Source organism: Panthera onca, chromosome E1 (genome assembly GCF_046562875.1).
Source record: "Panthera onca isolate mPanOnc1 chromosome E1, mPanOnc1 haplotype 2, whole genome shotgun sequence".
In the NCBI taxonomy this organism is placed as follows: Eukaryota; Metazoa; Chordata; class Mammalia; order Carnivora; family Felidae; genus Panthera; species Panthera onca.
This window is the reverse complement of record NC_138352.1, coordinates 55,611,245-55,636,960: the sequence shown is the minus strand read 5'-3', so window position 1 is coordinate 55,636,960 and position 25,716 is coordinate 55,611,245. Positions and strand designations below refer to the sequence as shown.

Sequence of the window (25,716 nt, the reverse complement as noted above, 5' to 3'; positions counted from 1 at the left end):
CTCATTTTCTTCTCTTTCAAGAATGCTTTAAATCCTTTGGGTCTGGTTGGTATACCATAAGTTAGAAATACAATTTGTTGTTTTCCTCTGCTGTGGCCTAACATGCTAACCTTAGGCAAAATTACAATCTGCGCAATTTTTAAAAAACGTCTCCAACCTTAGTTTTGTACTTGAAGCAAAGAACAGAATAATTGTTCACCCCTTCCTTCCTTCTTGCCTTCTTTCCTTCCTTTCTTCTGTTCATTTGGTAAGCAGTAACTAAGCTAAACTGTGTTCCTGGCACAGTGCTACATGTTAAGTTTGTTAGTGGAATAATATACAGACATTGACAATGAGCAGCCACTAGGTAAAGGGGAAAACAGGGACTAGTATAGCGGGAGCAGATTTGGAAGGAAAGTCAAAAAGAGAGAAATAATGAGCTAGGTTGCAACTTGTTGAGTGTGGAACAAGTAGAAGAAATCTAAGAAGTAATTGGAAGTACCTGTTGGGCTGAGCAGGGAAAACTGGGCTAGAAATAGAGATGTGGGGGTCATCCACAACAGAAGGTTGGATTAGGAGAATATGTAAAGTGAAAAAACAAAAGGTTAAAGAAACAGGCCCCAGGAGACCACTGACACCTAGGAGACCAAGAAAAAGGAGTAGACTGAAGAAACAAATAAGTGAGGTAGAATAGAATCAGGCAGGAATAGAGCTCAGGGAAGAGGTTTAAGAAGCAGGGACTGGGCGGGGGGGGGGGGGGGGGGGGGGGGGGGGCAGTGCCTGGGTGACTCAGTGAGTTAAGTATTTCTTGATTTCAGCTCAGGTCATGATCTCTCAGTTCATGAGTTTGAACTCCGCATAGCGTTCCATGCTGACAGTACAGAGCCTGCTTGGGATTCAATCTCTCTCCCTCTCTCTCTGCCCCTCCCCTACTGCCACATTCACTTTCTCTCTCCCTCTCAAAATAAATAAATAAACTTAAAAAAAAAAAAAAAAAAAGCAGGGACTGGTCATACTATTCCAAAGGATGACATCCTGTTCCAAAGTGAGGGAATAGGGGAGACAAAAGGCTGACCACCATGAGCAAAGAAGTCAACTGGAGAACTGGTTATCTATCACTGTGGGGCTTGGGTGTTTTTCTAATGTATCATGAGGAGAAATTCTGCTTACCACGTCTCAGCTTCAGAGTGTTGTAGACAAATTAGGGAGTGGTACAGCAAAGTGGCTTATTCCTTCTTCCCTTCCTGGCCGCCTTCTTCTTCGTCATCTTGTTTAAGTTTATTTATTTTGAGAGAGACAGAGAGAGTACAAACAGGGGAGGGGCAGAGAGAGAGGGAGAATCCCAAGCAGGCCTGTGTGGTCCTTGCACAGAACCTGATGGGGAGCTCAAACTCATGAACCTGGAGATCACGACCTGAGGCAAAATCATGAGATGGACGCTTAACCGACTGAGCCACCCAGGTGCCCCCCTTCCTCTTAAATTGGTTCAGGCTGCCCAAAGAGTTCATTCATCCATTCATTTATTCATTCAATACCTAGAGTAAGTGAGCCCTCTGAAAGCTTCTGGGGACACAAATATTATTAAATATTAAAACCTGACCCCTGCCTTGAAGATACTCCTAATCTATATGGGAAATAAACATGTTAACTGTCATGTAACACAACACATACTATGCATACCAGGAACTTCTGTAGTGAATGTGGAGGCATTTTCATTCCTTTCTTTACCTGTGATCCTCAGTTTAGTGTTGTGTCAGTCAGGTTATTTTTAGCCAATTTAACTGTATTTGGACGATAATTTTTTAATTTTTCTAAGTATTCTATTTTAATATGCTTTAAATGTTTTAATTGCACTCAAAAAAGAGTGAATATTCTATACAAAGGAATTATAAATGAAAAGAAAGATTTTTCTTCTGTATTTATTAATGAAATGTCTACTAGGTAAACAATCTCTGATTGGGCAACATCTTAAACCTCAACCTCTTTATTTTCTAAATATATTTTTTAAACTTATTTATTTATTTTGAGAGAGAGAGTGAGAGAGAGAAAGCAAGCACATGAGATGGGGAGAGGCAGAGAGTGAGGGAGAGAAAATCCCAAGCAGGCTCCCAAACTATGAGATCATGACCTGAGCTGAAATCAAAAGTTGGCTGCTCAACTAACTGAGCCACCCAAGCGCTCCAAACCTCAATCTTTTTAGATATATTTTCATTCTTTATTTTTCAATGGATAGTAGTTACTTCTCAGAAATAGAAATATAAAATAATACATAGGTTAAATGATCAATAGAAAAGTTCATAGTTAGAGAGAAATGAAAAAGCCACTATATTTGTATACTGCTTTATAGTTTAGAAGGAACTTTCACACACCATGTTCTTCAATCCTCACAACTGTAGATGAAGACATCTGAAGAGTAAATTTAGCCCACTGAGCAGCTGGAACCTCACCTACCACTGATATGTAGTATATTCCTGTTAAAAGTAATAAATCTCTTGTTCTGATAGGGAAGCAAAGCATCACATTGAAATTATTAAACAAAATTAGTTTTATTATGGCAATGAATGAGCTATTTGATAGTCAGATAATAAGACAAAGATTAACATCATTAGTTAAGTGGAGAATGGTTCCTTTGCAACAGAAACCTCCTTCATGTTTTCATGCTAAAGTTTTTGAATAAGAAGCGACATGATTTAGCAATTACCAGTTTAGATTTTTTTAAATGTTCATTAATTTATTTTTGAGAGAGAGAGGGAGAGGAAGAGAAAGAGAGAGAGAGAGAGAGAGAGAGAGAGAGAGAGAGAGAGAGAGAGAGAGAGAACGAGCAGGGGAGGGACAGAGAGAGAATTCCAAGTAGGTTTCACACTCACCACAGAGCCTGACTCGGAGCTCGATCATGACCTGAGCTGAAATCAAGAGTCAGACGTTTAACTGACTGAGCCATCCAGGTGCCCCTACAGTTGAGATTTTTTTAAGGGCAGATTTAAGTCTGATAAGAATATGTTTTAATGAAAACTTTAACCAAACCAAATATTAGCCAAACTGCTTATCTCTTATTTTGCTGCTATTAAGATATAATATTTCATCTCTTAGCCATCTGGTTCACCTTTTCCAGTTTTTTCCTAATTTTAAAATAGGTGTTTTAAAAATTAATAGATGTCTATCATTTTAAATTTTAAAAGAAGAAAAAAAGGAAAACATAATAGATCCTATAAATCAATGACCAAAACTTTTGCTTTCATTGAAGCTTTATAATTTTACTGGTTAGCAAATACTAGAACTTAGTATTCTTTAGTTGGCAAAATAACATTGGTTTTCCTCCCTCCTCACTTTACAAATAAAAATGTAAATTAGAAAATGAAAATGACCCATGATTTCAGTGTTCTTGTTTCTGATACAAAGAGACCATTGTAGGAAAGGAGTAGAGATATTAATTTTATAAGGAAAACTGTTTTAGTTGATCTATTTCTGTTGTATTGGATGGTAGCAACAAATTCTGTAGGCTAAATACCTACAATACATATATCTCCCGTTTTGCTCTTTAGTGCTTCAAGCTTCTAAATCCTATTAACAGCTGTCAAAACCTGGTAAACTATTTAGATGCTTTCACAATTTGTTTAATTGGATAGTTAGAAAATGGCATGCTAGAAAAGCCCACCCCCCCTTTCTTTTAGCCTGGCTGAACATCTGTAGCATTAGGGCCTCATTATCTCTGAATTGGCATAGCAAATCAGTGGCATCATTAAAATGCCACATTAAGATGATTAAGCTTCTTTGTTATCCAGTTGACTTTTGCATGTGCTGAGGATTTCATGGTTATGACCCCTAATCCTTGTAAAACACTTAAACAACATCACCCTTTTGTGTCTTCCCTGTTCAAGAGCCTCTATCTTGTTTTGCCCCTTCCCGCAATATCTCTGGAAAACTTAAGGCTATTACTCCAAGCTTTGTCCTTCTTTGAGTTGGATTCTGAGATCCATAATTCAGAGTGGAAACTCAGAACCCCCTTTCTGCACTGGGAAATTCCTACTAACGTGCTATCTAAGACATCCAAGTTGCCTGTTCCATTTGCCATCTTTGATAGGTTCTTCTCTCCAACTGAGCATTTTATGTGCCTGTAAAAACAAACTGAGGCACAGTTGGCTGAGAGTGCTATTGCCCCTGAAGGATTTAGATGTTGGATCCTTTCCAAGACCCATTGTTTTTGCAGTGTCTCAGGTGAAACCAAAAATGTCTACTCTGGAGTGCAAGCCTTTCATGTGATAACCATCACCCCAGGAAATGAAACCATGTGCATCAGCCCCAGTGAGCCAAGCCTTTGTTCTCTTCAGCCTACAAAATTCTCTCTGGGGTGTGTGTGTGTGTGCGTGTGTGTGTGTGTGTGTGTGTTAGTGTATGTCATCTTCCTAAGAGGCCTCCATAACATAGACAAAGATGGGAGCAATTGTACCCCAGAGTATCTCCTTTAGGAAGAAGTTCAGTTTAATCTAATTTTCTATGGGTTAGATTCAATTTAGACATATTTTTCCCCCCTCTGGGAATGTTAAGCAATTACCTTTATCAGCAATTTGTGGTTTGGTATGTTCTCTTCTCCACAAGTTCACTTATAAAAAATTTACTCAGGAAGCCTTTAACATTTTTTACTATGAAATATATCATACACACAGAAAGGCAAATATAATTACATGTATAGTTGAAAGAATAACTACAAAACAAGACTACATGGACCCACCACCTGAATTAAGAAATAAAATATTGCTAGTGCCTGTGAAGATTCTTGATAGTATTTTTTTTTAATTTTTTTAAATGTTTATTTATTTTTGAGAGAGACAGAGACAGAATGCAAGTGGGTTAGGGGCAGAGAGAAGGAGACACAGAATCTGAAGCAGGCTCCAGGCCCTGAGCCGTCCGCACAGAGCCCGATGTGGGGCTCGAACCCACAGAGCTGTGAGATCATGACCTGAGCCAAAGTCAGGCGCTCAACCGACTGAGCCACTCAGGGGCCCCTTGATAGTATTTTAAGTGGCAATTTAAGTTGTGTGTCTAAGAAACCTGATACATATGATAGGAAACTGGAATTTACAAAAGTAAGATATGAAATTATTCACATTACAAAAGGTTTATTCACTTTACAAAACCTTTCGGATATTGTTGGACAGTTCTTCACTGTATTTAAGTATTTCTTGCCAGATCTTTAATATTTTCTACTTTTAGGGGCCCCTGGGTGGCTCAGTTGGTTAAGCATCCAACTTTGGCTCAGGTCATGATCTCGCAGTTCATAGATTCAGAACCCGCATCGGGTTCTGTGCTGACAGCTTAGAGCCTGTACCCTGCTTTGAATTCTGTGTCTCCCTCTCTCTCTGCCCCTCCCCACTCACTCTCTCTCTCTCTCTCTCTCTCAAAAATAAATAAACATTAAAAAAATTTTTTTTTAAAGATTTTCTGCTTTCACTAACAGTTCACATGTTGCCAGTTACTGACAACTGAAAATCATAGAAAAATGAAGAGAAACATCTCTGGATGTATAATTTAAATCAGTGGAACAATATTATTGGTTTTACATGCAACACTTTATGAACATATCACCTATATTAAGGTGAATCTGTACAGGCTTATTGATATGCTAAATATAAGGGAGAGTGAGGTAGGTATATGAGAAAGCACAGAAACAAGAGAATTTTTTTCTACTTTAGAGTGTCAAGGAAGACTGCATGGAAGAAATGGCATTTAAATAGCATCTGGAAGTTTGAATAGAACGTTGATGTCAGAGAAGGGCATGTTAGGTATGGAAAAGACTAGAGAAGAGGCTTGGAAAACTGCAATTAGATTGCTGCTATACTTCTCAAACTTTAATGTGCATAGGAATCCTTGAGGATTTTGTTAAAATGCAAATTTTGATCCAGTAAGTCTGGGGTGAGACCTGAGAGTCTGCATTTCTAATAAGCTCCCTGGGGATGCTGGAACTGCTGATCCAAGGACTTCATTTTGAGTAGCAAGGCTCTAGTCTAGAAAAAGTGTTGATTCAAGAGGACTAGTGAGAAATGAGATGATTGGGAAGGCTCAGGGCAGGTTCTGGATAGGCCCTTGATGGTCTTGCTAAGGAGTTTAGACTTTGTTCTAGAAATAGAATGAAATCATAGAAAGTTTTTGAAAAAGATTTTTAGTGCTACAGGTTGATTAATCTGGAAATAAGATATAGTATAAAATAGAGGTCACATATACTGTGGGCCATTTAGGAGGCTAATGCAGTGGTATATTCATGTACTAAGTATTTATTATGTATGTACTTTATGCAGAATACTGTGTCAAACTAGAGAGTGGCAGTTCTCAAACTCCATTGTATACAAGATCTACTACCCAAAGAGCTAGGGGCGCCTGGGTGATTCAGTCGGTTAAGCGTTAGACTCAATTTCAGCTCAGGTCATGATCCCAGGGTTGTGGGATCAAACCCTGCATCAGGCTCCAAGATGAGTGTGGAGCCTGCTTCAGATTCTCTCTCTTTCCCTCTGCCCCTCTCCCCATCTTGTGGGTGCTCTCTCTCTCTCAAATAATAATCATAATAATGATGATGATGATGATATTTACTGGGGCACCTGGGTGGCTCAGTCGGTTGGGCGTCAGACTTTTGATTTTGGCTCAGGTCATGATCTGACCTGTTCATGAGATGGAACCCCATGTTGGGCTGCACATGCACTCTCTCTCTCTCAAAATAAAAAATAAATTAACTTTTAAAAAAAGATTTACCCACGGAGCATATTTTTAATGCATATTTCCAGTCTCCACATCAAATTAGTAGACCCCCAAAATTTCTATGTTAAAACCACACAGTCTTGTATCAGCAGATACAAGTTAAGCAGTGTCACAGGGGATACTGAGTTAAAAAAAACAAACCTGTGTAACTTCTGACCTCAGATAGCTTACATGACCACATGGGAGATGAAGTAAATTTATAAATAATTCAGAGAAAGAAGGAACAGATTATTTTGCAGCTGGGAGTGGGGTGAGGATCAGTGTGTGAGTGTGTGTGTGTGTGTGTGTGTGTGTGTGTGTGTGTGTGTGTGTCAGGGGGGAGATGGCATACTAGTTTTGGCTTTAAAGGATCTGTAGGATTTGGACCCACCCATGACAACATTAGGGAAAGATCTTGTATGTAAGCAGTGGAAATAATAAAAGCAAGAATACTTAGAAGTTGTTTAGTTTGGTTAAAGATACCTGAGTATTCAAAATCAACATTACAAAGATGGGGTGGAGCCAGATACTGAAAGCCCCTTTAGATTCTTTCTGAGTTTGGACTTTATTTTGTTGGCAGTATAGTATTGAAGAATTTTCACGTGGCCATGATATGACCAGAGCTATAGTTGAGGAAGAATAATGTGGTGGTAGTGTATAGGATGAACTGGAAAGAAGAGAGAAAGGAGGCAAGGAGAACAAAGTGGAGAGCATTAAGTTCCTGAGATTCAGGATACTAGGAATGCACAATAGTGGGGAGGAGAAACAGAACTGGAGAGAGGATACAAAAATAGAACCAAGGGATGATTAAATGTGGGGTACAAACAAGAGGAAGGAAATATGTCTGTAAGGAGTCTAGCCTAAGTAACTGGAAAGATACTTAGGAGGCCTTATAGGTTAGAGGACTGAAAGGGGAGAGAAAGATTACACCTGGAGATATATATATTTGGGAGTTAATCACAGAAAGTACTAGTTGAAGCCTGAATAGTAGGTGAAATTGCCACAGGGGAGGGGATGTAAAGGGAAGAAAAAACAACATTATGGGCGGTATTTATGAGGCAGAGGGAAGGAAAAGAGCTAGAAAAAAAAACACAGCAGAAAGGTAAGGAAAGAAGTTACGGTTTCACTGAACAAATAGTATAGAAGCAAATGGTGGTCAATAGTGTCAAGGGCTACAGAAAAGCTGGGGAGAATGGCACACAAAAGGCCAGTGGATTTAGGAATCAGGACATTATTGATGATCTTCAGGGGAGTAGAATCAGTGAATTATGGAAGCGGAAACCCAGTTAGAGGCAATTTTACATCAATTTTGAGAATATACAGGCAGAAAGCATAGCATACTTTGTAGTAAATTTGTCTAAAAAGGAGTATTGAGAGAGGATGAGAGGCTAAACTAAATTGCACTGCGAATGGAAAAGAGGAATTAGCATCCAGAGAGCCTGAGGACATAGAATCTATAGGTCTTGCAGACTGAATTGATGTGGAGACTGAAAGAAAAAGGATTCCATTTTTAAGACTTGGAAGCTGGAAGAAGGAAGATGCCATTTGGAAATATAACAAAGTCATAAATTAGAAGCAAGCTTGGGTTCAAAGATGATTTTAAACATGATTGATTTTAGACAAGTTTGATTTTAGACATGATTTTAATATTTTCAAAGGATACTAAGTAGCAGAATGCTCCCCTTTCTTCTGCAATAAATCTTCCTCCCAAGAGATGGAATGAATCTCTTCATTAGAGCAGACAAGTGTCTGTGCCAGTCGTTTTGGTGGACTGTATTTGGAGGCTGGGTTCTAAACCCAATAATGTCTCAGAAATCCCATTCATATCTTAGATACTAATGTTTTCTAGTGTTCAATTCTGTGTATCTTTACATGGTAAATCATGATGAATTGTTGATCCCAGTAACCATGCAGAGAGGCCATTCAGGTCTTTCATCTAAAAGTAGTAACTCTCCTGGGCTGCCCGGGTGGCTCAAAGTGGTTGAGCATCTGACTCTTGATTTTGGCTCAGGTTCATGAGACTGAGCCCTGTGTTGGGCTCTGCACTGACAGTGTGGAACCTGCTTGGGATTCTCTCTCTCATCCTGTCTCTCTGCCCCTACCCAGCTTGTTCTCTCTCGAAAGAAAGAAAGAAAGAAAGAAAGAAAGAAAGAAAGAAAGAAAGAAAGAAAGAAAGAAAAGGAAAAGAAAGGAAAAGAAAAGAAAAGAAAAGAAAAGAAAAGAAAAGAAAAGAAGTACGAGTTCCAAGGCAAACCAACAACTGTACCAGGAACTCTTGGTCCATTAAGTCCAACGGACTTTCCTAATACTCTGTCCATGAGTCTCTTATGCTTTCCCTTAGGGCTCTGGGTCTCAAATACCATCTTCCTTGTTCTACAGCTAAATCCTAAGGGACCAAAGCCAAGATTTTTCCCTTGGGCCAGGTTGGTGTGGTATTGAGTTCTAGATCAAGCCCATTAAAGCCAAAGTCCTGAGGGAAGTAGCAACTCTCTTTTGTCCTGCCATTTTCAGAAAGACCCAACACATTTATCTTCCTAGTTTTTAATTGTCACTGACCATGGAATGGCTCAAGTTTGCTCATATTAACATTTTATAACCAAAATGAAAAGGATCTTTTTCTGCGGGCCCCTATCTGCTGTTTTTGGTTTTCAGTAGCTGAAGTTTTCCGTTGAGGTTCTTTTAAACGCCTACATGCAAACTGAAGAGCACTCAAGCTTTGGTGGGATATCACCCACAGCTGGAGTGATGGAGGAAGGGAGGAGGGTACAAGCCTCAGGTGCATCCTTCTCTTAAAAAAAATTTTTTTTTAAAAAGCAAAACCACTTGAGCAAACCAATTCCATCTGAAAGCAGGTGAGACCTATCCAGAGAAAGAAGGGAATGAACCTCTTTCCATGTGGAAATGGATATGGATTCATGTATGACCCAGATGTACAGAATGGACAAATTTGAAAAATGTTTGACTGATCCTATAGCCTTGCATCTCTTCTAACCAAAGAGTGAAAGGCTATGAACCATGAACTGTGGTGAGAAGCAGAGGAACAGTGTTGCAGCAATGGCTCCTCGGTTGGTGGTTAGGCCCTGTCTTGCTCTATTAAGCAAACACAGTTAATATAGATAAAAGGTAACCTTGATAGAAGTGAAAATTGAAACTCGAGTTGAAGGTAGCAAGCCAGGCACAGCTGCAGTTGTACTTCCTCCTGTGTGGCAACAGGAGCTCTGCACTCACTGGTGTTTTTTTGGAAGGGATGCAGTTTTTTTAAAATATCTTTTCTTCAGAGTGTTTTGGTTTTTAATGTCTTCACCATTGATGAGAGAGTGGAATATGTTAGTAAGAAGCCACTTAGACTTTCTACATCTAGTGTGTGAGGTCAAATCCACGTTCAGCATTCTAATCACACCTCTGCTATTAAGTGGCTGTGTAACCTTGGACAAATCACTGAAAATATCTCTGGTGTCAGATTTCCTTATCTGAAGAACAAAAGGGGGTTGGATTAGATGATCCCTAAATTCCCTTCCAGCCCTAAAATTCCATTGACTTATAATTCCTCATGAGGAAGCATAACTTCCAATTTCTAAGAACAAATGTTGGGAAAAGTAAGCAGTTTATCTTATATATGAAAAGTCCCTTGCAAATGTTTATTAAGATTAATATCAGGCAAATATTTAGGTGTTATCAGTGTCACTACATATATTTGCCTTCTTCACTTCTTATGCTCTTCAACTCAAGAGTGTGGCAACTCTTTTTAAGAGACTGCCTGGTTAGCAAATTCTTTTGGGCCAGTCCCTCCTCTCCTCTCCAGTTCTATACAGTTCCAGGATCTTGAGTTTCATCCTCCCTAACATGGGTACAGGTGCCTTTTCCCTTGTTTAGGTTGAGCTCTATTTACCTGTGTCAATGAAAGTGACTCCTTAGAAGATTATGTTAAAGAATTACTTCTCCTTTTATCTTTCTCAACAGTATTTCACTAGTACTGCCAGCTTCCTCTATATTCAATGTTGTTTCTTTATCAGTTCCAAGAGAAACAGAGATAAGACTCTTTTTAGCAGTGCATATACATGGAAGGGGAAGAGGCAAAGCATGGCTTAAAATCAGAAAAACCATAACAACTATTCAACTCTCACTCTTAGTGGCTTAAATTGAATGCATTTGAAGGACTGAAACAGTATTTTCTTTTTGAAACCAAAGAGCTCCATCACCTTACCTTTTAACTGCGGCCACCAAAAAAGGTACTAAGACTGAGAACCTTTCTTCTCCCCTGGTACTGGAGAAGAGTTGCTCAAAATGTTTTTTTCATGGCCGCTTTGAGCAGTGACAGCTAAATCTATTCTGTCTCATTTTCTGGATGGTGCAAGTCATTGTCACGTGTGTGTGTGTGTGTGTGTGTGTGTGTTTCCCCCTGACTGTGGTTCTGAATTCAGATAATGAGTGATCATCCTAATGGTGCTTTCTTATTTTGTAGATGTACAATATTATGTTAACTTCATTTGGTATTTGATTGTCAGTTGTGGGTCTCTCTCTTTGAGCTGCTTTGATAGCTCCAAATACAATCATTGTTCATTCCTTGCATTTTCCTGCCTGCAGATGATTCAATGAAAGTGAAAGATGAATACAGTGAAAGGGATGAGAATATTTTAAAGCCAGAGCCCATGGGAAATGCAGAAGAGCCTGAAATTCCATACAGCTTTTCGAGAGAATATAATGAATATGAAAACATTAAGTTGGAAAGACATGTTGTCTCGTATGATAGTAGCAGGCCAACCAGTGGCAAGATGAACTGCGATGTGTGTGGACTCTCCTGCATTAGCTTCAATGTCTTAATGGTTCATAAGCGGAGCCATACTGGTAAATAAGTTTCCTTCATCCATTCTTCTGAAAACTGTCCTAATGCAGCCATGTGAGAAATGAAATGGTGGAATTTGGGACTTTTGATTACTTTCATTGATTTTTGCTATAATACTGATGTACCTCCCCCTCTCTGCATTTTCATTTACCCAGTGATTTTCATTCCTGCTTTACTATGCATTTGGCAAACATTGCATATGCCATGAATAAAAACACTATAGTAAGCACAGTGTTCTAGGTCAGCCAAATATTTTTCTTCAGCTAATAAGTAGGAGTTGAATTTTGTGATATGCTTCTTAAGCATCTTTCATACATTTTTGCATAACTTTTTGAAAAGCAGACCTCCTTATTATATCGGGTTCAAATTTGATAGATGAAAGGATATAGTTTTTATTATCAGTTTAAAATTTTTATCTTCAGACAAATAAACAGCCAGTCTATAGAACTGCATACAAACACAACAGTCCCATTGAGCCCAATAGATTCCATCTGACATTTGATATGAAATTTTAAAAAAGAGGTATTTATGGCCCTCAATACCTTATTAGAGTTTGAGTATGTGATTCTTTTTTTCAGATTGAGATTATATTCAAATAGAATGCTAAGTAATGTTACAAATTTACATCTAGAAAGCACTTCTAGAGCTATCTTTCTCCCCCCCCCAACCCCCCCACTCTGATCCAAGACAAGATGATACCTAAAATAGCCTTACTAGATGAATGCTTTTTCTCTTCTACAGAGAAAATTCTAGAAGTAAGTTGTATGCTTGCCTTGAAATATAGTTCCCAGCTGATCCCAATATGATATGAACAGATATTGTCTAAAAGATGAGCTTTTGCCATAGGCGTCTAATCTGTGCATATGCTTTGCCACTTGCTGGGTGATCAGAAGTCTCCTTTTTGTCCTTTTTAAAGGTGAACGCCCATTCCAGTGTAATCAGTGTGGGGCATCTTTTACTCAGAAAGGTAACCTCCTCCGCCACATTAAACTGCACACAGGGGAAAAACCTTTTAAGTGTCACCTCTGCAACTACGCATGCCAGAGAAGAGACGCACTCACAGGTCACCTTAGGACACATTCTGGTAAGTGAGAGCAATGAGCATTCCATATCTAGTAAATTTGTGTTTCTCAGTGCCCATTGAGGAAACTAGAAAGAGTTAAGTATGGAGGTTTTAATCCGTCATTCCTGTTCCTGAAGGGTTACAACAGCAGAGACCTCTAGGGCTAATTACACTTCCATTAAGGCATTAATTGCTCTCCGTCTGGCTCAATGGAGATGATCATCTCCTCACCATCCTTGTTCCCTTAGAGAACAACACAGTCAGACAGGAAGAGCCTGCCCTATAAAAATGCCTTTTAAAATTTTGTGAAAAAATTATAGTCATTGGTATTTTCTTATGGTAAACTTTATTAAGAGATTATTTTCCTAAGAAACACATGCACACACTTTTCATTCAGAAGTCTGGACAAGCAAATGATGTACAGTTTGCAAACTGAGTGTAATTAATTGTCAGATGGTTTCTTTTGGCCATTCTGGGCTAAAAATTTTTTAATTGGGATATAACTGACAATGTGACATTGTATTAGTTTTAGGTGTACATGGGGTAAATTTCTTAAACCTGACTTTTTTCTTGATCAGCCTATTTATTTTTAATCTCTAGAAGATGAGCAGAATTAAAAAAAAACAAATAACTATGTTCTATCTTAATGTTTTCACATTTTATTTTAACCAAGCAAGATAATAAATTTTTTTTCAACATTTAGAATTTCCCTCCTAGAAAACTAAAACTGAGTTTATTTTCAAATTTGGGACCTCATGTTCTTGATGTTATCTGGCAAACTTTTAATTGAAAAAAAAAAAAAAGGTTTGTTTTTATGTCAATCCACGTACTGCTTTGACTAAAACCCAGCCCCAAACCCACAACTGGTCACAATTCAGAGACTAAGGATTAAACAAATCAGCCCCAGCGAAACCCACCATGAGAGATATTAAGTGGCAAAAGAAAGGTTTCATTTACAGCTCATCATTCAAAGTAATGAATTAAAGATGAGTTTAATCCAAAAAATTAGAACAGTCTTGTCTATTGCTTTTTTCAAGTAAGATCCAAATACAGTGGTCATTTTTGAGATAGATTCTAGACGACCCCAATTTATGCAGAACACTTAAAACAATTTTAGCCCTAGCAAACCTGCATTCATTTTAATTTGGGATTCCAGAGGGATTGTTTAGTGCTTTATGTCCCAAAGACTCTGTTTTAAACAGAGCAAGAGGATTAAAAAATAAAAGTCTCAGTTCCTAAAACTCTGACAAATTCTTAGGGTACGCTTTATCCACAAATCAGAAAAACCAGCCCTGCACAGTTGAAATTATTACTTACATATTTTAAGCAATAAAGCACTTGGAGGAGTTGGGAGGACAAAGGTGGCTTGAATTTTACGGATGAACTGTTGAGGAAAGTTTGCTTTATCTCAGAAATTAAGATAAAGTCATTTTTGTAATTCATTCTTATTTCTATTATTCAAAAATATCTTCAGTTAGCTCAGTTTTTATTGATTTAGCCCAGATTTCACTATAGCCACTTGGCAAGGATAAGCTAAATTTATCCAAATATGTCAGTGCTCTGAAAAGGCCATCAACTGGCTGAATGGCTAACTCCCAGCATTCTTTACTTACAAGCCAGATGGATGTCACAAAATAAGGAATCTCTTTCTGTTTCATTTTTAAGCCACACAAACCTCCTTGAAGAATAAAAAGGCCCTATATATTTTCCTAAAGAAACGAGATTGGATCTGGAGCCAAAACACCATGCTCAGCGATAGTCATTATATCCAAATCCTTTCATTTGTGAAAGGAGGCTGTCCTTCCGAAGAAAACTCTAATGTGACCATAACCTGATTTTACTTTATTAAATTTAAAAGTAGTATAGATGCAAAAATATCCAAATACCCTGGCTTCTCTCAGCAGTCTCATTCCTAAAGGATAGTTTGCACAGTACCCCAAGACATCATTTATTCTGTAACCGTGAGGGTCACTGAGTGCCCCTTGTGCTCTCCTTATAGTCGAGAAACCCTATAAATGTGAGTTTTGTGGAAGGAGCTACAAGCAGAGAAGTTCCCTTGAGGAGCACAAGGAGCGCTGCCGTACATTTCTTCAGAGCACGGACCTGGGTGAGACCGGTGAGTTCATGCAACACTCGTTCTATCTGCATGTAGTGAGCATCTGCTCTTCTAGGTGGTGGGATATAGTAGTAAGTAAAACAAGCAAACAAACAAACAAACAAACATCTGCCCTCACAGTTTATACTTCAGTGGAGAAAGGCAGACCATAAGCAAAGTAAATAAGTAACATATACCGTTTCTTAGAAGATAGTTAAGTATTATTAAGAAAAATGAAGCAAGGAGGTACCTAGGTGGCTCAGTAGACTAGGCATCCAACTCTTGACTTCAGCTCAGGTCATGGTCTCATGGTTCTTGGGAATGAGCCCCACAGCACAGAGCCTGCTTGGGATTCTCTCTCCCCCCGTCTCTCTGCCCCTCCTCTGCTCACACTCCCTCTCCCAAAATAAATAAATAAACTTTAAAAAAGAAAGGATGGAAGAAAAGGAAAGGAAAGGAAAGGGAAAGAAGAAAAAAGAAAAGAAAAGAAGAAGAAAAATGAAGCAGCTACTGGGGGCAGAACCTGAGTCAGGGAGCTGACATTTTAACAGGCTTAAAGGGACAAAGAGAAAGCCCTGCAGATAAGGAGGAAATAGCAAGTGCAAAGGCCCTGGGGCTTGAGTTTGACAAAGTATAAATAGTCCTGTGTCTCTGGAGCAGAGTGGGTAATAGAACATGTGGCCAGAAAGGAAATGGGAAACCAGATCTTATCAAGCTTTGTGGGCTACTATAAAGGCTGACTTTTACTCTGAATGAAATTCAAGATCTTCAAAACATTTTGAACTGAAAGGTGACACTTTTCTCATTAAAAAAAAATCACTCTACTTGCTATTGAGAATAGATTGTATTTGCAGCAAAATTGGGAATTGTTTGAGAGTCCAGCTAGGAAGCCATCGTAATAATTCAAGCAGGAGAAAATTGTGTCTTGGTAGCGGTAGAGGTGGTGAGAAATGTTCTAATTCTATATATACTTTAAAGGTGGAGCCAACAGGATTTCCTAACAGATTGATGTGGGATGTGATGAAGAATGCAGTTGCATGGGGCACCTGGGTGGCTCAGCTGGTTAAGTGTCCAACTTCAGCTCAGGTCATGGTCTCACAGTTCATAGGTTCAAGTCCTGTGTCAGGCTCTGTGCTGACAGCTCAGAGCCTGGAGCCTGCCCTTACCCCACTCATGTTCTGCCTCTCTCTCTCTCTCTCAAAAATAAATAAACATTAAAAAAAAAAGAATGCAGTTGCCATTAACTGAAAAAGCAATTGAGAGTAGAGTGGGTTGAGGAATGGCTAGGGCAGAGTCAGTTAAAACTACAAGGATTTTCTTTGTCCAAGGCCCCAAAATCATATATTTGTCTACTCCTATGATTTACTGTGATGCTTATCTTTGCCTTTGGGAGTTTCACATTTTATTTAGTGTTTTGAATTATATGCCTAGGAGAAATTGGTTGAAATACTAGATGCCTTTCCATATATCAATTATGGTTTTATTTCCTTTTCATTCTTCAGTTGAAATAGCATGAAACTTCTTTGTGTCACATCTCTGCAGTTGTCCTTTGTCCCATCCAGTTGACCATCATCCTGGTTCTGCAGCTTGGGTTGTCTGACATTTTCATTCGATTACTTGAACCAGTTGCATATTCAGAGTATCAAACCCTGAGGGGATTTGCTGTTTGACAGCAGTAGGTGCAGTTGAGTGGTTTGAAGGTTCTAAAGCAGAAAGATTACAAAAGTATGACAGAAATAATGGGAAATGGAGTGGAAATCATAAGTAGCTTAGCTGTACCTATTTTGAGTGAGAGGAAACTTTTGTTTTAGATAAAGCCTATTTTACAGTGTTAGGAACTGGCCAACTGAATTCCGTTGGTTTGCACGCTTCTGCTTTTTATCCTGATGGCATCTTTGGTTTTATCAAGGAGTTGGATTTCCTCCTTATTTCTAAAGAGAAATGTTTGCAACAGACAGTACTCTTAACTGTGAGACATTCCCAAGTTATCAACACCAATTGTATTCCAAATAGAATTATTGTATTTAAAGCTAGAAGGTTAAAGAGAGCATCTAGTCCTACCATCTCATTTTAGACATGAGGATATTGAAACTCATCAAAAATTCAGTGACTTGCTTAAAAATCACTAGGACTTCTCATGTTCCCATGGTTAAATATATTTTTTATTTTCAAAAATTCATTGCAATATAATTCACTTACCATAAAAGTCACCTTTTAAAGTGTACAGTTCAGGGGCGCCTGGGTGGCTCAGTCAGGTAAGCATCTGACTTCAGCTCAGGTCATGATCTCACAGCTTGTGAGTTCAAGCCCCATATCAGGCTCTGTGCTGACAGCTCAGAGCCTGGAGCCTGCTTTGGATTCTGTCTCCGTCTCTCTGCCCCTCCTACCCCCTGCGCGTGCGCACACACACACACACACACACACTCACTCTCTCTCTCTTTCTCTTTCTCTTAAATATAAATAAACATTAAAAAATTAAAGTGTGCAATTCAGTAGTTTTTAACATATTCACAAAGTTATACAACCATCACCACTAATTCCATAACATTTTCATCACTCTCAAAAGAAACCTTGTACCCATTAGCAGTCATTCCCTCTTCCCCCTCTCTTTAGCCCCTGGCACCCACTGATCTACTTTCTGTCTTTATGGGTTTGCCTATTCTGAATATTTCACATAATTAGAATCATATAATACACGGCCTTTTATGTCTAGCTTCTTTCACTTAGCATAATGTTTTCAGGGCTCATCCATGTTTAGCATGTATCAGCACTTCGTTCCTTTTTTATGGCCAAATAATATTCCATTATATGGATTTACTGCATTTAAAATACAAATCTATTGATCAGTTAATAGACATTTGTTTTTTTTCCACTTTGGGAAAATATGGCTTGATTAGCTATTTTTAAGGTTATACATTATCTGGTTAGTGAAAGAAATATGGTAACACACATATGAGTAGACACACACATATGCATGTATGTATGTCTTGATTCTCTTGGAAGTAGGGGAAAAGTCAGTACACTGTCCCCTATGAGTAGCAAGTTCAAAATTATGGATTTTAAAGTAAGGTTACCATCTTATTTCCCATATCCACAATCATTTTTAGGAATTTCAAATTAGGAAAGTATCAAAGAAATATTTTAGCTGTCTTCAGTGGCTTAAGGTGATTCAGGAAATGCTGAAATACAGAAGTTGAGTTAATTTGCATTTCATAGGGTGGTTTGATGGATGCATGCAACATACTTTAAGTTTCAGTAAAAATAAACAAATAAATAAAGGGTTAACTGAGTCAGCAAGTTTTAATTTTTGTTGTTGTTGTTTAAAACAAGTATGTTGTAATGGTGGTTTCATGTTACAAAATGTTTAAAGTCAGTTTAATCAAGTATAATAAATACTGCATGTCAGTCAATATATTATTCTCTTTTATATTTCAAATAGTTCCCATGATTTTTCCTGAATTCCAAAATGTAAACATTAAAAAAAATTTATTTTTTTTAAGTTTATTTATTTATTTTTTTTTAGTAATCTCTACACCCAACATGGGCCTCAAATCCATGACCCTAAGACCAAGGGTCATTGGCTCTTCTGAGTGAGCCAGCCAGGTGCCCCCAAAAACATAAAGAATGTTTATCCATACAAGCCAATCTTTTTTTTTTTGGGGGGGGGGTGTTGAGAGAGAGAGTACAAGGGGGGAAGGGACAGACAGAGAGAGAGAATCTTTAAAAAAATTTTTTTTATGTTTATTTATTTTTGAGAGAGAGAGAGAGAGAGAGAGAGAAAGAGCATGAGCAGGGGAGGGGCGGAGAGAGGGAGACACAGAATCTGAAGCAGGCTCCAGGCTCTGAGCTGTCAGCACAAGAGCCTGATGTGGGGCTTGAATTCACAGACTACAAGATCATGATCTGAGCCAAAGTCAGACGCTTAACCTACTAAACCACCCAGGCACCCTGAGAGAGTGTGTGTGAGAGAGAGAGAGAGAGAGAGGGAGAGAGAATCTTAAGCAGGCTCTATGCTGGGCATCCCATGACCATGAGATCATGACCTGAGCTGAAATCAAGAGTTGGATGCTTAACTGACTGAGCCACCCAGGTGCCATACCAAACTTTAATTACTGCCACTGCTCCCTATATGGTTTCCATTTTTGTTTCCTTCTTAAAATTGGGAGTCCCAGTCTGGATATCATGTTCCATTCTGAGCCTAACCAACATACTATCACCAGTGGTATATCTTATCCCTTCATCCCTAGTTTTTAAAGTAATGATAGTAATGTGCTACTGTGGGTATAGCATTTATTCATCAAGTACTTATTTTTTTTAAGTTTATTTATTTATTTTGAGAGCAAAAGAGAGTGTGAGTGGGGGAGGAACAGAGAGAGAGGTAGAGAATCCTAAGCAGGCTCCACACTATCAGCACAGAGCCCAATGCAGGGCTTGATCTCATGAACCGTGAGATCATGACCTGAGCCAAAATCAAGAGTTGGATGCTTAACCTATTGAACCACCCAGGCGCCCCCATTAAGTGCTTAGTGTAAATTGAAGTGCAGCCTAGTCTAAGACCCAAGCTTTGAGACAGACCTGCTCCCATCAGGAAGCAGGTCTTTATGGAAGCAGAACAGATAAAAAGACCTTGGACTGGAGACCAGTTTGCAAAAGAATGTTGTGTTGGGAAATAGGACTTCTGGCCTCACTAATCAGTTCTTCTTCTTCTTCTTATTATTATTATTATTACTCAGATAGCATTTGTTAGATTCTCTAGGTGCCAGAACTGTGGCAGAGTTGTTTGTAAAAATGAATGAAAGTTTAGCCCCTATCCTTGGAGAAATCACAATCCAACAAGGCAATGGGCATTTGATCTATTAATATAATACAAAGGTCTAAGAGAGGTACATGTGATACAGCTACTTCAGGCCAAGTTTTTACTCCAGACCTCATGAGTGACATCATCAAGATAATCCAATTCTGCTGTCTTAATGGAATGTTTATGAAAAAAATAGAGAAGAACACGGATTTCATTTTCTCATTAGCTTGATTCTTATCCCAGAAAGGGACTAACAGCTGGCATAGAGATTCATTTAGCCTCATTTCACACAGATTATGAGTACTTGGAGCAGGACATATTTTTGTATGACAATGAGTTCTAGCAATAACAAGATTTTTAAAGTAATTGAATAATTATATTTATTTATGAATCTGGGAGTCACAACCTTTTATCTTCACTCTCATTGTTTCAGCTGAGCCAATACAAGCATGAGAATTTTAGAATAAACTTATATTTTTCCCAAGGAGCAGACCAAAGAAAAAGTTTAAATGTTTTAAAAGTTGATTTTCCCAACTGATTTTTCTTCTTAAAAAGTGATACTATCTCACAGGTAGTATTCATTCTACTTGCTCAAAAAGGCAACAATTTTATGTAGCTTTTTTTGTTAGAACCTGCCTCAGTCTTTGATAGCAATCTTTTGTTAGACAATTCTCGTTACACAATAACACCCCTTTGTTCCACTGTCCATTAGCTACTTACTGACCACACCAGAGAAGAGACAGGAAGCAATGCCTCTTATTTGAGTTCCATTTAACACTTCAAGATCAAATGACAGATTTGGAACAAACACAAAAACACAACCAATTACACAGTTAAATCTGCAATCACTTTGAGATAGAAATTGCATCATGAAAATAGTTAACTGAAAGACAGACAATTAAGACTTGTGTGGCGATTAAAGGTAGAAACCTGTTCTGTAATTATGACTTCATATTAGTTTTAATATTTTTTTCAACATGTCTTTAAAATCATTTTGCTAATGAAAATTGGTATAGCCACTATGTAGTAGGCAAGTGACATGAAGGGGAATTGATCCAGAATTACAGCCCTACCCCTATGCTCACTCATGAACCAAGTGTGTAAATTGCTTTTTGCCACTATCCCGTATTCCCCGCACCCACCCCTTGCAACATTAAACTGCCAAACACCACCCAGGAACGGATTTCCTATTTCATCATTTAAACCCATTATCTTGTCCCCTTACTATCTTGCCAAACTGGTTTCCCTCCACTTACATTTTTGAGACATGATGTGGCAAGATAACAAGTCTAGACTCTATAAGTAGACAGTTGGGTCTTCAAGTTGAAGCAGAGGACCAAAAGCCAGTGGTCCTCTTTGTTTGCTTTTCAGTGTACTGCCTAAACTCCTCGTAATCCCAAAGAGATCCTCTAACTGCAGAGCATTTCTTTGTGTATTAAAGAGCAGACAGCAGCTGACCGATAACTGCAAGGCAAAAGACCTGCAGTTTGGGAAGAAAGAGTGCAGCACGTTGAATTGAAGCGTTAGCCTTTGCCTAACTTGCCGATTTGACAATGGTTAACTCAGTAAAGATGAACATAATCTCTAGAGCGTGTTCACATGTCTGGTGACGGTTGGGATCTTGGAGTTGCTATTTTGAGTGAACAAGCCAGAGAGGGGCTTAGGGGGACAGAAGCCCTCTCGATTCGCTTCAGAGGATTTCTTTCACTCTATTGTGGGAATGGGAAAGTCTCCACCCATGTCCCCAATTATCTGTCCATCCACACACTTCAGAATGTTATCTTTTTAAATGTCAGGCATTTGGCCACTGGTTTACAGAGTAAGAGTTATCTAGAAATGACTGTCAAGAGGAGCTTGGTGAGTAACCAGGGATAAAAGATGATGTTATCTCGGAAGGTTGCCATTTAGTGACATGCCCTCATTACATTATTTAGGTCATGTATCCCCGCTCTAGCATCCTCCCAAATATAGAAGATATTGAGTATGTGTCCTCAGAAAGTTGCTTGTGGTAATTGATAGTGACTTGGTAAAATGTAGACAGTGACTACTGAGAGCTCAATGGGAAAACTAGGCTGGCAACATAATGCTTGGGGTGAGTCCTGGGGCTGAAGGCACAAGATCTCTGGGACATGATTGGCCCATTAGAAGAGTGACTGAAGATACCAATACAAATAGGGGTAAAATGGGGTGGAATTAAAAATTCCCACAGGACTGTTTTTCATTCTCCTTTCGCTTTAAATCTTTCTGATAATAATACACAGTTGGGGGTAGGGAGAGGGCAGGGTGTGGATTTAATCCTCCCAAAGTTGCTCAAACCACAATGAATGTTCCCAGTCAAAGCACCCTTAGCTGTTTCTAAGAAAAAGCCTCCTTATAACAGCCTCAGGAACTGATTTCAAATCCCGGGCCTTTGTCTTTCATCTCTTTGCTCTTGGGGCTCGGGGTAGTGCCACATCTGGTGGTGGTTTGTGTGAAAGGAAATAATATATATAATAGTTTCCTGTTTGGTCATTTAAACCTGTCCCTGTGCTGGACAGAATTTGACCCACTTCACTCAATAGCAACGTGTCCTGTTGCTGAAGTACCCATTATTTACAATGGCCAGCCAGCCAAAGTGACAGTGCTTTACCACCAGCCCCAAAGCTGCCCAGGCCCCTTATTCTGACCCTTACTGTTTTCATTGACACATAGAGTGTTGTTAATAGCTTAAACCAGAGACTGGGACTTATTTCTTTGGAGCATATAATTATATTTGACAAGAAACTCACAAAGTCTAGTAAGTATGGTTATCATCCTCTTCTCTTAATCCTTTTTGGAGCCAGATTCCATTTTATTCCTGAATTTTAAAAACCGTGAGCTTTATAATTTATTGTGTAATGACTGGCAACCAAAAACTAAGACATGCTAATAATACAATGAAACATATTTTGTATTTTGAATTCTCTTTTTCTAATTTGACTTTAGTTTTCTTGCCCTGACCATAATTGACAGTCCTGCCCTGGAGGTTTTTCTCTTTTGTTTACTTGCAGAGGTGGCCAATTTTCTTCTCTCTGGGCATACCAATTTGTGGTACTGAATGTCTGAGAGACCATGGAATATGTGACATTATTTCTGTATATTAGAATCTGTTCACACAGCAAACTCTTCAACTACGGAATGAGCACTGACCATCCCTAAATCTGTGCATATATTTGAGAAGAAAAAAATCCATTCTGCAGCCATCACTTGCTTTTTACTCTAGTCTCTTAAACTAATTTCAATTTCTTCTTTCTTAGAGACATTAGAAATGTATGGATACATCATTTTAGTTTGGACCTCCTGAAATGCTTGTGATAAAACAGAGAGGAATGTTTGTAGTAACACAATATGATTATGGAGGACAGGAGTGAACAAACTGTGACCCATGAGCCAAATGTAGCCAGCAGACTGTTTGTGTACGAGGTTTTTACATTTTTAAAGGGTGATGGGTTGGAGGAAAAATCAAAGAATATGGAACAGAGACTAGATGTGTCCCACAAAGTTGAAAATATTTACTATCTGGCCCTTTACAGAAAAGTTTTCTGATCTGTAGCTTGGGCTAGCATCGTTTGCTAAAGTGTAAAGCCTTACATCTAGATCAGCTGGTATCTCTTTGAACTTTAGATACAGACTGTTATTGAGTACTACCTGCTATACCAGGGCAAATTATACTATACTTATTCCAATTTACTATTTAATCGATTAGATGTTAGTACTATCTATATATTCTAATGGTTTTCAATTCTGGCTGAATTTTAAAATCATCTGAAGAGCTTTAAAAATACTGTTGCCTAGGTGCCTACACCAGAGATCCTGATTTTAGGATCTGAAGGGGAAGCTGGACATAGGTGTGTCCTACATTCTCTTCAGCTGATTCTAATGTTCAGGCAGGTCTGAGAACCACAGGCCTGCACCATTTAGGGGTCTATTCGTGGATTAACAACTAGACCATATTCTTAGGCAGTTTTTATTTACATTGTTCATTAGAAATATAATAAAGATGCATTATACAAATTGCTCTTTAATTTCAAGACAGAAGTGTTGCTCAGGGAAATTCTGAGACAATTTTGAAATGTGAGGAGCATATGAAACAGATAATGCAGAGCCCAGAGAAATAGAATTTAAGAGATAGGAACTGAAAGGAACATGCTGGAAAAAAAGAAAAGGAAAGGAAAGAAAAAAGAAAACCACTCAGAATTACAATACACAAATCACTGAGTAGATTTCTTGCTGTCTGGGTAAGTGTATCTATTTTCAAAAGTGCTATTAACATAAACAGAACAGTAAATCTGGGGCACCATACTTTTTTTTTTTTTAAGTTGTTTAGAAGAATTATATCAGTCTGCAGGTGTCACACGCAGTTACTCAGAATCAGAAAGAAGGCTGATCGGGGGTTAGAAGATCTCCATCTATCTATCTTTTTGCAACCAACCACGTCCAGGCTGTTTATTTAATACTTCCTCTTGCTAATGAAGATACTGGTTGGGGATGGGTCGGGCTTTCCCATCTCAGCATAAGACTGCAAGATTTGAACGTGCCCTGGTGCTGGCTTCACTGACCACAGCAGGTACCCCGGGCAAGAATCTGAGCAGTAATAACAGGTAACAACAGAGTGTGCATCAGATGTCTGATACTTTTCCTTCCAGTTTATTTCCTTTTCTCCCTCATTTACCACCGTGTTCTTTTCCCTCTTCTTTTTACATTTTTCCAAACCAGCAAGTGCGGAGGCAAGACACATCAAAGCAGAGATGGGAAGTGAAAGAGCTCTCGTTCTGGACAGATTAGCAAGCAATGTGGCAAAACGAAAAAGCTCAATGCCTCAGAAATTCATTGGTAAGAATACAACCCTTTTTTTCCTGCTGTTGTTAGCAGATAGTTTAAATGAGATAACGTAGGATGCTTATATATTACACAGGCCCTTCCTAGCTTAATCACTGTTAAAATAAGGTAATTGGTTTTCCATTGTACACTTTTTATTCTTCATGCTTCATTCTGATACCTCGGGCAAATAGAATAAGATATTTTAACTGAATAATCTTAACTCCTGAAGATGGAAGTATTTGATATCCAATTTCCTAAATGGAGTTGGTGTTAAAAATGCTGTTCCTTCCTCTTTATTCCGAATGACATATGTTGCATGACAAAGTTTGTGCAATTGACACCAGTAAGATGTTTGAAATAGCATTTCTGTAACCTTTTGTAGTTATATTTTACAAGTTGGTTCTGTAATTGTGCCCAAACTTTTTTTCATGCTCTAAAACTTACTGCCATTCTTTCTTGAATTTGATTGAGGACTGGCTTTGAGAGAATGTGGTTGGGAGAACATGGATTTAAATAACTAGGCTGGATTCAATCATTTGTCTTACAGGAGTTAATTTTTATGCCATTGGTTTTCACATTGTCAAACAATGGAGCAGAATGAGATGGCTAAAAAATAATTATGTTCATTAAAGTGTTAGGACTGCTGAACAGCAGAGATGTTTTGCCCAACTCTCCCAGATGTTTACATAAATGTGACCATGGTATTTAAAATAGATTTGTATTTGTGAAGAGGGCAGCTGAATTGAATGTATCAGTTTTGCTATAAATTGAAATTCAGTGATACTGAACAAAAATAGTTGTCACACGAAAATAGACCTCCCTCAACACCAGTAAAATTTTAGAGGACTGTCATTCTGTTTTTCCAAAGCTACTTGCTGCTATTGATTTCTCACTACAGTTCTTTTGTGCTTAATCTTCCCAATAGCTTTTACAGATATTACGTACCTACCTGGTTTTTAAATCTGGTTAAATTTTATTATGGTCTAGGTCATTTTTTTACAGGCAGATATTTTATGTGAATTATAGAGATTTATTGAAAGAACTAATGTGTTTCAAAATTACCTAGCTTTGTATTTATGCTTATTTAGGTACTTATGCCTTCTTTATTTTATTTTGATTAGCTGAGAAGTTTTTGTATCCTCTTTTAATCACTTTAAGAATGTGTCAGACTAAAGTTGGTGCATTTCAGTTTAGAAAGACACATTCCCCCCCCCCCCCCAACCCCCATTACCATTTCCCCCCTCCCTGGTGAGAAATGTCAAGGGGCATGCAGTGACATCCATGTGGAGTTTAGGAGCAGTGGATCAATTGTGATTCCACGGCTCAATCTTAAGACATTGCTCATATATCTTTTGAGCTTGACTCCTGTGAAG

General features: G+C 38.4%; 1 protein-coding gene across 2 annotated transcripts in view; it reads left to right on the top strand.

Moving 5' to 3' along the window:
- Positions 1 to 25,716, top strand: part of IKZF3 (IKAROS family zinc finger 3) — a 95,037-nt gene that overhangs the window by 51,477 nt on the left and 17,844 nt on the right. The window contains exons 4-7 of one of the 2 annotated variants that reach the window (XM_060646179.3): positions 11,290 to 11,550; positions 12,465 to 12,632; positions 14,611 to 14,727; positions 24,239 to 24,355. In XM_060646179.3, coding sequence (XP_060502162.1) covers positions 11,290 to 11,550; positions 12,465 to 12,632; positions 14,611 to 14,727; positions 24,239 to 24,355 — 663 coding nt within the window. Of the gene's footprint in view, positions 1 to 11,289; positions 11,551 to 12,464; positions 12,633 to 14,610; positions 14,728 to 23,868; positions 24,124 to 24,238; positions 24,356 to 25,716 lie in introns of those variants that run through there. The other variant, XM_060646182.2, reaches the window with a different exon arrangement.